This window comes from Phascolarctos cinereus, unplaced genomic scaffold (genome assembly GCF_003287225.1).
Source record: "Phascolarctos cinereus isolate Bilbo 61053 unplaced genomic scaffold, phaCin_HiC Scaffold_3;HRSCAF=262, whole genome shotgun sequence".
In the NCBI taxonomy this organism is placed as follows: domain Eukaryota; kingdom Metazoa; phylum Chordata; class Mammalia; order Diprotodontia; family Phascolarctidae; genus Phascolarctos; species Phascolarctos cinereus.
Window position 1 is genome coordinate 1,212,109 of NW_027555736.1, and position 16,227 is coordinate 1,228,335.

At 54.9% G+C, this 16,227-nt stretch overlaps 2 protein-coding genes across 5 annotated transcripts in view; one reads left to right on the plus strand and one right to left on the minus strand.

Moving 5' to 3' along the window:
* Nucleotides 1-1,115: 1,115 nt before the first annotated feature.
* On the plus strand, nucleotides 1,116-6,990 carry NKX6-2 (NK6 homeobox 2). Its single transcript, XM_020973085.2, has 3 exons — nucleotides 1,116-2,137; nucleotides 3,062-3,234; nucleotides 6,656-6,990. Exons 1-3 carry the CDS (start codon nucleotides 1,705-1,707, stop codon nucleotides 6,902-6,904), a joined length of 855 nt encoding a protein of 284 aa, XP_020828744.1. The 5' UTR covers nucleotides 1,116-1,704; the 3' UTR covers nucleotides 6,905-6,990.
* A 7,476-nt stretch (nucleotides 6,991-14,466) lies between these two features.
* The window catches only part of INPP5A (inositol polyphosphate-5-phosphatase A), a 250,977-nt gene continuing 249,216 nt past the window's right edge, over nucleotides 14,467-16,227 (minus strand). For 2 of the 4 annotated variants that reach the window (XM_078150679.1, XM_078150677.1), the window contains 3 exons: nucleotides 16,157-16,225; nucleotides 15,244-15,280; nucleotides 14,467-15,103 (listed from right to left, as the gene is read on the minus strand). In XM_078150679.1, coding sequence (XP_078006805.1) covers nucleotides 15,054-15,103; nucleotides 15,244-15,280; nucleotides 16,157-16,225 — 156 coding nt within the window. In that variant the 3' untranslated portion in view covers nucleotides 14,467-15,053. Of the gene's footprint in view, nucleotides 15,104-15,192; nucleotides 15,281-16,156; nucleotides 16,226-16,227 lie in introns of all 4 variants that reach the window. The other 2 variants (XM_078150678.1, XM_020973103.2) reach the window with 2 other exon arrangements.

Below are 16,227 nucleotides of genomic sequence, written 5' to 3' on the forward strand. Positions count from 1 at the left end.
GGAGGTTGGGGGGGGGGATCCAGGCAGGAGCCCAATTCTGGCCTCTGTGGCAGCCTTGTCTGACTTCTCCCTGAGCAAGGACGCCCTGGCCACCAGAGTTCAGGTTTGCTGAGAAAAACAGGAAACTCTGCACATTCCAGGTCTCCCAGAGAGACGTCTTCATTCGTTCTTCATTCGTTCTTTCGTTGGGCCCTGCCCTCAGGGAAACTCGGGGGCGGATGACACTGTGGATGGCAACCATTTCCCGAAGCCAAGCCGGCCAGAGGCTGTTGGGGCAGCGCAGACATTGCCAGCCTTTCCTCTTCTCTCTCCAGCCTAGGTCGAAGTCAGGGCCCCGGTAACCTGTCCCCGCCTGGCCTGGCCCGACTCGGGTCCTCACCGAGCCGCTCCCCGCCACCGTCAGTAGCGTCTCAGCGTCCACCTCCCGGGATCACTGGACATTTTCCTTCAGTAGGAGGAGAGCCACGGCTTGCCCTGCGGGCCTGTATTGCCATCCTTCGGCGGCCCTTGTCCCCGTGGCCCAGAGCGTCTCTCTTTTATGCCCCTGTGGCCCATTCTCCCTGTCTCTCCCTCCATGGCCTATGCCCCTGGGTCCTCCTCCGTGCCTTTTCCTCTCTTGTCCCCTCTGCTCCATCCTCCGCGCCCCTGCCCTCTGGGTCTCCATCCCTTCCACCCAGGTCCTCTTTCACCCTGGACAGATGGGCTTTTGCTTTCTGGAATCTGCTGGGTCCCACGAACGTCCCACTCCTGGCTTTAGAAATCTGCAGGCTCCCAAACTGAGCCAATAGGCTCTCGACGTGGTTCCGAGTTCCCCGTACAGTATCAGCCCCGTTCAAATGGCCAGGCCCGGGCCGGGCAGAGCTGCACTGCGCTTCATCAGCAGCCGATTTACTACGGCCAGGGCTGAGGCACCTGGCTACCAGCCCGCCCCGTCGCACCTCGTGGAGGGGTCCTGCCCATGACGCGCATGCAAAGTGGGAGCCGGCCTGGCTCCTCGGCCAATGGGTGCCAGCCCCGGCCAAGGCCCGGCCAATCAGGGCCCGCGCCGGCAGGTGGCCGGGCGGTTATCAGCGCCTCCAGTGGCGCGCGGCGCTCAGCTCCGAGCAGCCCGGCTGGCCAGGAGGCAGCGAGACAGTCAGGGACGCGGGGACGCGGGGACGCCAGAAGGCAAGGCTGCAGAGAGAGAGACCAGGGCAAGGAGGGAGCTCGCGGACACCTCTCGGAGCCTCGCGGGAGACTGGCCGCCTTTCCGTTTTTCTCTGCTTCTGGCTCGGTCTCTGCGGCCGCCACTCTCCACCACGGACATCCTGGCCGCCTGCCGGGCCCTGCGCTCCTAGCCCTTCTGCTCTCTCCCCGGCTCTGCTGTTGGATTTAAGCTAGGGACAGTCCGCGGGGCTTGGCCAAGCCCAGTGCACAGAGCTTTGTAAACAGGCTATTTCAGCATCCGTCCAGCTGCGCGTCGGTCTGCTTCCCCCCGCAGCCGCCCGTAAACATTGAGTGTGCTGAACTCTGCTGGCGGCAGACTTTTTGCCGTGGGCACTTGGGGTGCCTCGGATTTATGCTGCGGTAGAGCCCTCCTTCCCCCAGGGCATTCGGTATCCACGCCTCTCCCGCTCAGACAAGGCGGCGGCTCGAGGGGGCGGGTGGCCGGGCGGCCAGGCAGAGGCGCCTCTAGGCCCGCTCCCTCGCCATTGATGGTGACCAATGTTAGCGGTGGGGCCCATGGATGCCAACCCCCGCCAGAGCGCCTTCGTGCTGAGCAGCACGCCTCTGGCTGCTCTCCATAACATGGCCGAGATGAAGACGTCGCTGTTCCCTTATGCTTTGCAGAACCCATCCACCTTCAAGGCTCCTGCCCTGAGCGGCCTTAACGCCCAGATGCCGCTGGGCACTCCGCACGGCATCAGTGACATTCTGGGCCGGCCCGTAGGCGCCAGCAGCAACCTTCTGGGCGGCCTGCCAAGGATCGGTGGGCTCGCCACGTCGGCCAGCATGTATTTCAACCCCGCTGCGGCCGCTGCAGCCGCTGTCTCCAGGTACCCGAAGCCCCTGGCAGAACTTCCCGGCCGCCCTCCTATTTTCTGGCCCGGAGTCATGCAGGGCTCCCCGTGGAGGGATCCGCGGATCGCCTGCCCTAGTAAGTGCGGCCTGTCCTGAAGGGGGAGAGGGTTTAGGGGAAGTGGGGCCAGGGAGGGGGACGGGAAGAAAGGCAGCTTGCAGTCCGCCCCAGGGCACGGACCGCGGGGCTTGGGGCAAAGCTCAGGGACCTTCTCAACGAGGGACAGTAGTGGTTACTCACTACCGACCGGGATCGTTGAGGGTGCAGGCAGCTCGTTCTGAAGTTTAGGTACTTTGCAGGTCCGAGCGCGCGCGCGCGCGCGCGCACACACACACACACACACACACACACACACACACACACACACACACAGAGTCGCACATACTCAGAAGCCGGAACTTTGGCAACTCATTTGGAGTCTCCTTTCCAATGACGATTTTCTTCAAAGTCACACGAATTATATTAAGTGCCCGGCCCTCCGCGGAGGTGGCCGTCCAACGCCTTTGGAGGCTTTGCACCGAGGCCCTTCCTTGCGAAGGCAGGGAGCGAGTGTGTCTGCTAGGCTTTGGGCCATAGGAGCCGAGCCGGGTGCCTGCGGGCCGACCGACCACGGCGCGCGGCATCAGGGAGGGCGAGGCTGAGCACTAGGGAGTGTGTGTCCCAAGTGCCTTTATGTGAGTGTGCATGTACTAGTGTCTGGGGGCAGGGCCCGGGAAGCGGGAGGTCGGTGGTTCCTTCCCACGCCGCCCCTGCCCTGCTAGCTCCAGGAGTCCTGGCCCGCCCGCCCGCTTGCCCGCCGGGCTGTCCCGGGTCTCTGGCTCCTCCCGGCCGGCCTCCGCCACTAGATTTCGCCGGCCTCCAGCTAGGCTGGCAGGAGGGCAGGAGTTCCGACCGCTGCCACTGTGACCCGGGCCCGAGTCCTGACAGAGGGCATGGAGGGAGAGGGGCTGTGCCAGGTGGGAGCCCTGGGACCCACCGTGGTCTTGTCGCCCCTCCCCGCAGCTCAGGGCGGCCTGGCTCTGGACAAGGACGGCAAGAAGAAGCATTCGCGGCCCACCTTCTCGGGCCAGCAGATCTTTGCCCTGGAGAAGACTTTCGAGCAGACCAAGTACCTGGCAGGCCCCGAGAGAGCGAGGCTTGCGTACTCGCTGGGCATGACCGAGAGCCAAGTGAAGGTGAGCCGAGGCTTGGGGGCGCCGCGAGCGACATGCCGGGTGGGAGGAGTGCTCGGAGTTGGGGAGCCCGAGGGCACCAGGCCATGATAGTAGCCTGGACATGGGGAGATTCGTTTGCTGACTCGCAGCAAACAGTTCATATGAGCATATAAGCAGTTCATGTGAAGCGTAAAGCCGCGAATTCAAGAGGGATTTACGATTTCCTGTTGTGAGCTCTTCCTGAGCTGCCCTGGGACGTGAATCTGGACCTCTTTAGGGCCACTAGAGTACTTTAGGGCTTCGAGTCTGAAGGCTGCCCTAAAGCTGGACTCTGTCTCAGGTATAGACAGAGCAAGGTGTGGGGAGTGGATTCCCGAGATGTGTGCATGTATATATGTGTACCTGTATTTGTGTGTGTGTGCGTCCCTCAAATAAGTGCCGGGGCTGGGGCATTAGGAGCGATTTCTCCAAGAATCAACTTTCCTAAGCGCAGTAAAACCATGCTGTGTCTGTGTATGAGGGTGTGTATTACCGGGCAAGTGATGTTCTCCCGACCGAACGCCAATTCACACGTACAGTTATATAAATTAGGATCCTTTCTCCAATATTATTTTTAAATGGGTATCAGCATGTTTGGGCTACATCGAGCTCCATTGAGGCAAGGCCGCTGACTTTCCTTTGCACATTTACACTGGTGTGTGGATGTAGCCACAAGGTTGGGGGCCCAGGCCTCCACAGAACTTGGGGAGAAACAAAAGACCAGCTGACCGAGAGGCAGAGCGCTTTTACATCGGGCAGAGAGTGGATTTCCACTCTCTGCATCTGCGCCGAGCCGAGCCTTCCAGAAACCCTGAGAAAGATGCAAACGGGTGCTTGGCCGGGCAGAGTTGCTCTCTCCATGAGCCCAGGTCCCTGAAATCCATAACTGTAAGTGGTCCCTTCTGGAGAGGTCTGCTGATTGGAGAATCGAGGAGGGGTCAGATTAGGGGCTCCATTGCTACAAGCGCATTCAAGTTCACATTTCAATTCAATTATGTTAAAGTATGTTTGGCTGTGTGTACGCTTAACACGGATTAATTTCATGTGGTTAAAAAAAATCTTTCCTATTGTTCAAATTGTGGTGTGTGTGTGTGTGTGTGTGTGTGTGTGTGTGTGTGTGTGTGTGTGTAACACTGAGATCTATTTCTCCAGAAGCATACTTTCCTGTCTGCATTTAGAGTATATTTTCCCTTTCTCTCTCTGGGCAAGTCTAATATTGGACTCCACTTTCTCGAGAACCTATTTCTCAATCCACATTTTGATTGTGTATTTATGAGAGTATCATATTAAAGTCCATTTCTCCGAGAACCTATCTTCCTGTGTATGCATGTGTATCACTGGGGCCATTTCTCCCATAATATACTTTCTCCTCACATGTCGAATGTATCCCGTCTCTCTGTATGCCAGTGTTGATGTACAAGGCAGGATGGATTTCTCAAAGAACAGACATTTATTTCTCTCGGCATTTAAAGTGTGCTCTCTGCCTCTGTTTCTCTAAGAATACACTTTCCTGTCCACGCTTACATTCTATTATGTATGCGTGTGGATTTACTGGATTGTGGTCCATTTCTCCAAGAACATAAATGTTCACATTTAAAATATATACTCTCTGTCTGTTTCTTCCTCCCTCCCTGCGTGTCTCTGTGTCTCTGTCTCCATCTTTCTGAGTCTGTCTCTCATACAAGCATTAGATTTTTTTTCTGAGAAAATGCTTGCCTATACACATTTAAATTATATTACTCATGAGTGTAGATTGTAACCTATTTCTCCAAGAACATAAATGTTCACATTTAAAGTATGCTCTTTTTTTTTTTCTGTTTCTCATCTGTGTCTCTCTGTGTCTCTGTCTCTCTCAGTTCTGTTTCTCTGAGAACATACTGGCCTGTCCATATTTAAATGCTATTATTCGGGAGTGTGCATTTACTGGCTTGTATAGCCCATTTCTCCCAAACCTTGAATGTTCACATTTACAGTACACGCTCTCTCTCTGTCTCTCTCACGTCAGGTCTGTTTCTCTGAGAACAAATTTGCTTGTCCACGTTTAAGTTATGTATTTACTGCATTGTAGACTATTTCTTCAGGAACATAAATGTTTACATTTCTACCATAGGAAGCTTAGCTCTGGCTATCCTGTAGCCTGTGGGCTCTTTATTTCTCTGAGAATGCACTTTTAACTGTGCACATTGTGTCTGCATGCGTACATTATGCCCAGGACTTAGCACAACGCTTGGCACACCAGGCTCTCGATAAATGCTAGTTGACTGAGTGACCGACCGACCGACAGACGGGTCCTATGTAGCGCTGGGATTTCTTCTTCCCAAGACTTTCTTTTCTGTTCGCATTTACTGGACTCTTTTTCTCTATTTTATTTATTTATTCGTTTGTTTGTTTGTTTATCTATTTTTCCTCAAGAACATTAGGCTTCATTTCTCCGAATACACATTCCCCAGCAGTGCCCACCGAAACCTCAATTGTCGGCCCACTTCGGCCCCAGGGTGGCCACCCGCCTTCCTCCTGCCCCCAACGCTAAAGGCTGAAGTCAGTCGAGTTGAGCAGAGAAGGTCCCCTTAATCCTTTCTTCATTTCATTGATTTCGGCAGTAATGGGGGGGAGGGGGGCAGGAACAGAAAATCGCTTTTTGCCTTTTTGCAGCGCCGTCCTCCAAGGCCGTGAAGGCCGGCCGAAGCGGGTTTTCTGGGGCCTGGCCTTCTCTGGGCTTTTACGTGGGAGATCAGGAAGAAAATCTTTTCCCTGGCCGTTTCCTTTCCATCTTACCATTACCCCGCTCCTCACCCCCTTTTAAAATGTTGTTGATTTTAAAAGAACTCTGAAATGAACATGGGATCAAATAAGGCTTTAGCGGGACTGGCTCCATGAGCGCCTCCCGTCCCGCTTTCGGCCTGGCTGCCCCGGGCCCAATACACTGGTGTTTGCTTCTGTGTGCTCCCGCGCTATTTTGTGACCAAGGAATGCTCCTTCCACGCCAAGATCGCTGAGAAAGGCGGTCGGGGCCTGCCGAGCTTGTCCAAAGTGTTGGCGAATGGGCGAATTTAGCAGGGCGGTTAGGGAGTAGGGCCGGTCCCCGGGGATGAAGGGGGAGCGCCTTTCAATTGCCAGGAAGAGGGAACATTCCTTGAGCAAAGAACCCTGGAGAAGGACTAGTGTGCGGGGTGGTCGCAATAGAACCCCCAAGTATGGGTGTGGGAAAGGCGAACTCATCTGCATGCGCGCTTGCGTGTGTTAGTGTGCATGTGTGTGTTCGTGTGCATGTGTGCCTGTGTGTGCCTTTGTGCGCGCGTGTGGAGGGGCGGCACACAGGGTCTCGGTCACCCCACACTTCCCCCGCCCCAGCCCTCCAGCTTTCCCCTGGCCCCCACCCACATGTCCTTGTATCTCGGCCCAGGTGTGGTTCCAGAACCGGCGGACCAAGTGGCGGAAACGTCACGCGGCCGAGATGGCGTCGGCCAAAAAGAAACACGACTCGGAGACCGAGAAGCTGAAGGAGAGCTCGGACAACGAGGACGACGACGAGTACAACAAGCCCCTGGACCCCAATTCGGACGACGAGAAAATCACGCGCTTATTGAAAAAGCACAAATCCACAAACTTGTCGCTGGTCAGCCCGTGCAGCAACAGCTCGGACGCTTTGTGAGCGGCGCGACGCAGCGGAGGGCGTGGGCTCCTAGGGGGCTGAGGCCCCGAGCCGTCCCAGATTCGGGGGAGCCGCCCCTCCCCCCGGCCCCCCCAGGACTCGCCCGACCGCCCCTCCCCCCCGGTCCCTCCCCCGACGGCCTCAGCAGGCTCGTGTGTCGCCAACCCTGTCTGAGGGCGATTTGTCTGTCGTGCGCGGCTGGTGAAACGTGGCGCGTGCTGTACAGCCGAAACGTATGTGGGATGTATATATTTTTTACAGAATAAGTTATGAAACCCTCTGACGCCTCCTTACTGTCTGTTGGACGGTCGGGGCGGGGGTGCCGGGCAGGGAGGTGACTGTGGTTTTGTGGGTTCAGGATAGTTCCTTCGCTAGTCACCAACTCTCCCCATCTGGTGCAGGCGCCCAGGACACCCAGTAGCGTGGACCCCTGGAGCCCAATAGCTCCTGCTTCCCATCTCTTGACTCCCTGCGACTTGGGATCCACCCCAACGGGTGGCCGTTCTGGGACCCCGCAAAACCCGACCAGAGTCAGAGACGGAAGACGAAGGGAATAGAACAGAGACCACACGAAACACAGGCAAGGCAGGCAAGCAGGCAGACGGACAGACAGATAGGCAGGCAGGCAGGCAGACAGGCAGGCAGGAAGGCAGGCAGGAAGGCAGACAGACAGGCCGTCAGGCAGGCAGACAGGCAGACAGACAGACAGGCAGGCAGACACAGGCAGGCAGACAGGCAGACAGACAAGCAGCAGTCAGAAATCCCCGACACAAGGATGCGGAGTCAGGAAGACCCAAAGAGGGACTGACCGAGAGTCCTCCTGGAAGGCCGCGAAGCGGGCAAGCATGGGCTGGGCTTCCTCAGACTTGGCAGCTGGATAGCGACCCTAGAGACTCCTTGCTCCTGCACCTCTCTGGGAGGCTCTCTCCTCCCTCATACCCGAGGCTTCTGGCCTGAGGGGACTCTGAGCCGGGCGCACTCGGTCCACATGAAGTCCGGGTGAAGGTGGGCTGCCTCTCCACAGTTCCTTCTGCCCATCGCGTGCAGTCCTAGCCAGGACTCTTTTTGTGCCAAGCCCAGAGGACCAGGCCAGAGGTGGGAGCCCAGGCGCTCTTTCTGGCGGCCCTCCTGCTAGTCTCCCTTCTTCCAGTGGTCAGGTTCCTCGGTCCTCCCCTCATTCTCTTTGGGCCTGTGTCTGTGTCTCCCTACCAGTCAGTCCTTTGCCTCTCCCTCCGGCCCCAGAGTCTCTCACCGTTCCCTACGCACCCCTCTCCCGGCCCGGCTCCGCGATCCCTGGGGTGGTTCCCCGCTTCCTCCCCGTATGTCCCATTCTCCCTCTTGTTCGCTTGGGTCTGCAAGGGGGGACCGAGGGCTTTGAGGTCCAAAGATTGACTCACTTTGGCCCCACCGGCACCCCCACCCATTACCACCTCTACCGGAATCTCCCCTTCCCCCGCCCCCCCCCACCTTCTCCAGGCTCTCGCTGGAGCTCTCTCTGGCTCCTCCCGAGTAGCCTTCCAAAGCAGCCACCGGGAAAGAGCCGGGACACATCTCTCCTGCCCACCCCAGCCTCTGATTTTTCAACCCTAGAGAGCCCGGGGGCCTCAGCAGGACATCGGACAGAGGGGCTGCCTGGTGTATAGTTTCCAGCCCTTAACCCCCAGCTCCAGCTAGCATCTCGGGTTGAGGGAGGCCATGCTCTCTGACGCCATCCACCATCCGCACTTGGCAGACTGTGGTGGCATCCCTGGCCACAGACTGGCGTCCTGGCCTCCTGGAGGCATTCATGAAGGGGGTGCTTGGGAGAGGGGGGTGCTTGGGAGAGGAGGGCACTTACCCTGAAAGTACCCCTCTAAGCTCGTGTCATGGGACACCTCGAGGAGCCAGGGAATCAGTAGTGAGGCCTCTCCCTGTCTCCTCACGCCTCTGCTTGCCCCTGGCCCCCCGGAGCTCTGCAATCAGAGGAGTGTCTTTCCCCTCTCCCGGCGCCAGGGCTGCTCCAGACTGGGGAGTTCAGGGCCTCAACAGTCTAGGGTTCCATCTTCTGTGGTCCCCATTCAACCTAACACCCTCCCTATCCTCAGCATCCCTCAGGATAGCCAGACATTCTTACCCAAGCCTGCCTTTTCCAGACCAGGGTTACTACGTGGCAGAGAAGGGTCCTGCTAGTGGGAGGGATGCTCCCCAGGAAGGCCACAGGGCAAGAGAGTATGGATGCAGGAGCCCAGCTCCAGAGGGCTGTCCTCTGACACGGAAGAACATTGCAAATGACAGTAGTCCTTAGCTTCCTCCCCTCCCCCTACTAAAGTGAAAGGAAAAGAAGACTCCCATTGGATCCCAGGTCTTGCAGTTCTGAATGAGCCTCTGCTCCTTCCAAAGTTCCCAGAAGGCTGCTGGGTTTTAATTGGACTTTTCTGTGTGACCTCAGGACAATCCAGTGTTTGGGGGCGGGGTCATGGTTGGAGGTCCCAGCAGGTCTCCAAGGCCCCTTTCTGGTCCCAGGCTTCTTTGTTTTTGTAGAATAATCCCATGTGTAGTGGGTCTAGCCCTACTGACCAGTTCAGGAACAGTACAGAAGGCCCGTTATAAGTCTGCCTGGTCCTTACCTCTAGGTGAGTTCAAAAGCCATGAGGAAGGCCTAGCATCCAGCTGTGGGTGTGGCCCAGGCATAATCGTTGTTCAGTCCTGTCTGACTCCTCGTGACCTCATCTGGAGTTTTCTTGGCAAAGATCCTGGAGTGATTCGCCATTTCCTTTCCCAGTTCATTTTATGGATGAGGAACTGAGGCAGCTCACTCGTACAAGGTCACACAGCTAGAAAGTGTCTGAGGCCAGATTTGAACTCAGGTCTTCCTGACTCCATGGGCAGCTGGGTGGCACAGTGCATAGAGTGCCAGTCCTCAAGTTGGGAAGACTCACCTTTCTGAGTTCAAGTCCATCCTTGGACACTTACTAGCTGTGTGACCCTGGGCAAGTCACTTCATCCTGTTGGCCTCAGTTTCCTGATCTGTAAAATGAACTGGGGATGGAAATGGCAAACCACTCCAGGCTCTTTGCTAAGAAAACTCCAACTGGAGTCACAAGGAGTTGGACACGAGTGAAACAACTGAACAACTTCCTGGCTCCAGGTCAAGAACTTCCCTGTGGCCCAAGTCCCTGGAGGTTGGGGGCAGGAGGAGAAACTGGCCGGTCTTCCATCTCTGGATGTGCCGTGGGCGTCAGAGGGACGATGTGAACGATGCCAGAATGCCGGCCCCATCCAAAGAAACTTACCAAGCACCCTTGGGAGCCATGCCTGGCAGGAGATGCCGTGCCCTTAGCATGGCTCCATCACTCAGTGCCTCAGCTGCCTGTGCTCTAAGCCGGCCACCGAGGCTCTATGAAGGGAGAGGCATGGCTCACTTTCCTCATCTGCTGCATTCCCAAACTCCCAGGTAGGTGTGAGAAGCCAGTGAGAGTCTCCTTTTCCCTTCCTCTCTACAGCTAACAACATATTAGCATATTAATTTAATGTTGATTAGGGAACTTAATCAATTGGATTCACCAAACCTTTACTAAGCATTGGCTATGTTCAAGGCCCGTGCATGTATGTCCAGCGTAGTAGGCATGGAACTCGTTAACAAAAGGATTGCTTCAAGTGAGGGGTATAGGCAGTCAGTGCTTTGAGATCACTAGACAACCGGTCCCTCAGATTTGAGGTTGTCAGAGTGTTATTGGTGTGTTAAAACTTGTTTTGTCAAAAGACCTCAAGGACATGCACAAGCCAAGAGAGGTGAGCAGGCTGTACGCAGGTGCTCCCCTCCAGCCAGGTGGGCCCCCAGGAGGCCCAGAAGCCAGCAGGGGAAGGTCTTGGGTTGTGACAGGCAGATGCCTTCAATGTGAAGAAGTCTCTGGTCACCTCTGCTAGAAGGCTGTCCCTGAGACCCCTGGGTCCCCCCAATGGGCAACACCATTCTGTTTGCTATTTTACCTCTTGACCATTTATTTTTCCAGCTGTGATTCCCCACCTCCTGTTTCCTAGCTCTTCTCCAGTCCAGCTTGACAGTGACTTGGTCTGAGACCTGGGCCAAACTGGCATTCATATTGCCCCTGCTTTGTGAACTCCCTCCCCCACCTCCTTGTCTGTGCCCACTCACCCAGAGGCCCCCAGGATGGGGCCCATCCTCAGCATAGGGAATGTTCTCAGGACCCTGTCCAAGAGGCTCAACACACATGTGCAACTGCCTCATTGAAGCCTCTTAGCCCCTCTGGGGGCAGGTGGCATCAACATCATTATCTCCATTTCACAGACTGGGAAACCGAGGCTCAGAAGGAAGACGCGGCTTCCATAGTCACAGAAGTAGAGAGGCAGGATTAGGACTCAGGTCTTCCTGCTGCTGCACCCAGCCCACTGAGCCGAGGTTTTGGTGCCAGGTAATGGTTTAAAGGGCTATCCTTTCCTGACTTAGGCAGGAGGGGTAGGGATGGGCTTTTGGAGGAGGCAAAATGATTTCCCCTGGGGGTGTGGGGGCAGCTCATACTTCACAAACCTCAGCTCCTACACAGGTAAGGATGGGGGTGTGGAGTGGCTGAGCACATCTCCAAATTCTCTTGCAGGCCAACTTTAGATGACTTTCTACACTTTTGAAAGGGAAGGCCAAAGGGACAAGATTTTTCAAAAGAATATCTCCTCCCTTTTTTTAGGTGTGTTTTTTTTTGTTTCATTGTTTTTGTTTTTGTTTTTCGGTGAGGCAATTGGGGTTAAGTGACTTGCCCATAATCACACAGCTAGTGAGTGTTATATGTCTGAGGGCAGATTTGAACTCAAGTCCTCCTGACTCCAAGGATGGTGCTCCATCCACTCCATCATCTAGCTGCCCCCTCTGCTCCCTTTTTTTTTTTTTGCTCACTTGAATGGGGCCCAGCCTTAGAGCACAACACTTTCCAGAGAAGGGTCACCCAGGCTAGTTCATGAGGAGGGAACCTTCCACCTGGGGGTCGGGGGAGCCGGACACCCACTCATTGTCTAACCTTGGGCCAGTCCCTCAACGTGCATGGTCCTGGGTGTTACTGTCAACTCCAGGATGATGGATTGGGCTTCCCTGACCCTGAAGGCCCCCAACCACTCTCGGAATCCTCTCCCTATGAGATGTGCTCTTTCCCTCCCCGAAAGACTGGTGCTGGCTCAGGCCCGGGGGACGTAGAGTGTCAGGCACCACAGCCCCTTCTGCTGCTGTCCAGGAGCCCATTGTGGGCTGATTTATTTCAATGTGATGATGAAAACAACCCATCTTTTAGCCTGCTAGCTAATTACTGTGTGTGTGTGCATGTGTGTGCACGTACACTGAAGCCACAGAAGATGAAATGAATCAATTTAGAAATTAGTCTTGGCTTTCACCCCCTTATTGCCTTTGGAATGCACTGGGGCAGCCCACTCACTCTGAAGCCCAAGCCCATCCTCAGGGGAGGCCATCGTGGGGAAGCAGGGAGAAGCCCACATCTCTCTTGGTTTCTGGGAGCGGGGCTGACCGCTGGTTCTGAGGGAGCAGAGGATGGCGGGGCATGGAGGTGGGGGGAAGGGAGGAAGGTGGCCCTGAAGAGCCTTCAAAGGCTGTCTCTCTCAGTGACAGCTGGCCCCAGCAGCTCTTCCAGGAGGGAGTGGGGAGGCTGAATTGGGCCCAGTGATTGGCTGATTATCTGTGGTCCAGCCTGGTTAAGCTCTGGTCTCCTAGGCACGGTTATTTTGGCCAAAGCAGCTCGTGAGTGCTTGGACTCCACTGGCTGGCAGACTATGGGGAGCACCACACCACTGCTCTGGCGGTCTAATGTCTCCAGGGTTTTTGTGGAATCAGGTGGAGATCAGGAGCAGGTCCTGGGAGATGCCCACTCCCTCTGAAGGAGGCAGGGTGCACAGAGGAGAGTAATTGAAATAATGCCCACAGTAGGTCTGTGTTTACTTCTGTCAACACACCTAGGGGTTCATGTGGGCCCAGCGGTCTCTTTCTCTTCAAATCCAAGGTTTATTTGGGGTGGGAGCATGAGAGGATTTCCCATTGGTGATGGTCAGACCATGAAACAAGAGGACCCCCGGGTAAAACCTGGGTTCAGGTGACATGGCTTCCGGAGGAGGCTGTCCCATGTGCTCTGAAATAGGCCCAGTAATGCCTGCCAATGATCCATATGGGACTGCTGGGAAAGGGTCTGCAAAGTACTCGAAGCTCCCTGGCTGGGGGCTTGTGGCTATGACCGAGGTCTCCAAGGTTTGCCCTTCTTCCCTCCTTGCCACATCCCCAGTAGCTCGGGGGCACACGGTCCCCCCTTTCATAGAAATCTGTGTGCCTCCTACATTCTCACCCAACCTCAGGATTGGGGAACCCTCTGAAATCAGCTGTTGGGGCCATAAAGAGGCCAGATCTCTGCCGCTCTTAATTGAGGTGGGAGAAACGCCCCCTGCCCTGCCTGCCCAACAGGCCTCCTGGGTGGGCAGGAAAACAAAACAGGGACACAAACAAGGCCACCAAGATCAGTTTTATTGCTCGAGAACAGAGTTCTCATTTCTTAATGCCTTCCAAGTTATTCACAAGTCAAATTCACGCTCAAGAGAATTACCCGCATTGAATGAAACCGCGGCAGAGCACGCTCCCTGGCCACGGATCGGGCCGCAGTGTCTCTCTCCCTCCAGAAGCGCGCACACCCAAATCTGGTGGTGCCAACAACAAACAGATCCTGCAAGCGGACACAGACACACCAACATCGTAGTGCTTTACGCCCCATCCGGCGTCCATGCAATGCCCTCACCCAGTCCGCAAACTCTGTAGTGTCTAAATGGAGTCGATAAAACCCACGCTTGTGTTTCATCAGCAGCCTTGCTAATCACCTTTTAATGCTGTACCGAGCTGAGGTGGGGGACCAAGGGGGTGGGCTGGCGGTCCAGAGCGGCTTGCCTGGGGCATGGGCAGGCAGGTTCCTAAAACTTCGGGCCTGCCTACAGTGAGAAGCAGGTTCTACCTGAAGCAGATGAGGTTGCTTTATCTCTTCCACGATGTTACTATGGTCACCAGACTACTTGGCACCAAGGACAGTGATAAAGGAAAGCTATTTGGGATGGGTCACAAAGCTCTGACAGGGGGCCCCGTTCACCCAGCTGAGCTGTCGCATCACATTCCATCCCTAAGGAGTGCAGGAAGAGGAGGAGGGGGTGATGACCATACGAGGGCTGGGGGAGGCTCCCGTTACTTCTGACCCACGGAGGGGCACAGGGCTGCACGGGGTTTGTTCTACAGGTTCTGGTGGCTGGTATGTATGGAACTCAATCAACCTCAGGCTCCCACATGAGGGGCTGACTGAACGCCTCTGGCGGGCTTCAGAATGGAAAGTCTACTTAGCATAGGTTTTGGTAAGGTTTATAAATTATTTTTAAAAAGTATATATATATATATATATACACACACACACACACACACACACACACACATATATATATATATATACATACATATATGTATATATTATATATATACACACACACATAATATATATATATACATACATATATGTGTGTGTGTGTGTATATATATATATACATATATATATATATATATATATATATATACACACACATATGGAAAGCAGCTGCAGTGTGATTCAAAAAACCATGGACCATGGCAGTAGAGTAAATAACATGGAACTGGGGAAACACAAGGCCTATCAGTAAAAATCACCAATGAGTCAACAAGGATGAGCTACCCTAAGCCCGTGGCGAGACAGCGCCATCGCTAAGTATTGCTATGTATCTACACAGTCCGGTGGACGCGCCAGGCCTGGCGGCTGCGCCCCCTGGGCTCTCGGGAGGCAGAAGGAGCGTCTCACCATTGGCCAACAATCGTTTAAGAGTTGAAAACGGTGAAACCTAAAAGGCAGACTACTTCTGCTGTCTATTAGCGTTTTGGCAACAGGACTGTGACTTATTAAAAAATTCCACATTTCTACTTGGCGTCACAGGAACATACAAGACAGTGAGGTATGTGAGGCTCTCCTTGAACAGCGTCCTGGTGCAGAAGCAGCGTGTGGTCAGCAGTCTACAAATGTGGCACTCAGGACTGGTTTATCAATAAGTTGTTAAATAGAATGGGTTTCAGCACACTGCTTCTCCTCCTCCTCCTCCAGGCAGGCTACAAAGCAGTCTCCCGAAAGATCTTCTCGCTTCGCTGGCATCTTCTCCCTGGCATGGAAGGAGTACTAGTTAGCCTAGAGCCGGCATGGGAGGAAAGGCTGGATGGCAAAGGGGACCGGTAAGAAAGGGATATTTACCAACACGTCACTGCACGACACAACACTTGTGCAAATGAGCACTGGGTTTACCTGCCCCGGGAGCGATGCGGAAGGACAGGAACACCGGCTGCAGTGAGGAGGAAGAAGAGAAGCCGTCAGAGCCGTGTGTGTGAGCCGAGTGTGTGAGCCGAGTCGCCATCCCTCCCCTCCTCCCGCCCATCTCCTCCAATTCAATCCATTCCAGTGGGGCAGGGGCCTGTCAATCGGTGGGGCAGGGGTCACCACCCCAGGCTTCGGGGACAAGGGGATCCGCATGGTTAATGTTTAATTGTGGTGGCCAAAGGACCGCCTGGGAAGAGACCAGTCTTCTGTTTTGTCACAAAGGTCTCACTGCCACATCTAGAGGGAGGAAGCCCCAACTGAAGAATTGCCAGTTAATTCACCAATAACGTGAGGAGAGCAAAGGCAGGGGCTTCTAATGAAATCTCCCTTGTTTGCAGTGGGCAGCGATACAGACGTGCTGCCCTGAAAGATTCTGTTAAGAAAAGCAAAGATTGCTTCTGGGTTTGGAAGGGCCCTGCTCTGTTTAGCTCCTGACTTCCTAAAAGTGATTTGGGTGGCATGTGCTGTTCTCTTGAGGGATGTTTCACTGGGCGGCATCCCAGGTGAGGGGCTGGGGGTGTGTAATATGGGATTCTTGGGTCCTGGGCCTGGACAGAGAGCTTGTACCTAACTGCTTGTAAGCCACACAGAAACTGGACCCAAGAAAATACAATTCAAATAATATATGAATTCATATGGGGGGGAGGGGGATAGGGAATAAAAATCCTCCAGAAAATGCTCTCATGTGGTTGGTCTGCCGTCTGGGGAACATTCCTGCCTGCCCAAAACCCCAACAAACACCTCCCCACCTCCCAGCTCCTGCGGCCTTGCGGCACACAGAGCGAGGAGGGATGACCCACATCCTTCTCGGGGCAGGCTTCTGAGTGGCAGTTTAAAATACCTTGTGATCTCCCATGCAGACATTGGGTCCAATGTTGTCATAGGTCACAATCTTCTCATCATTTTCAGACT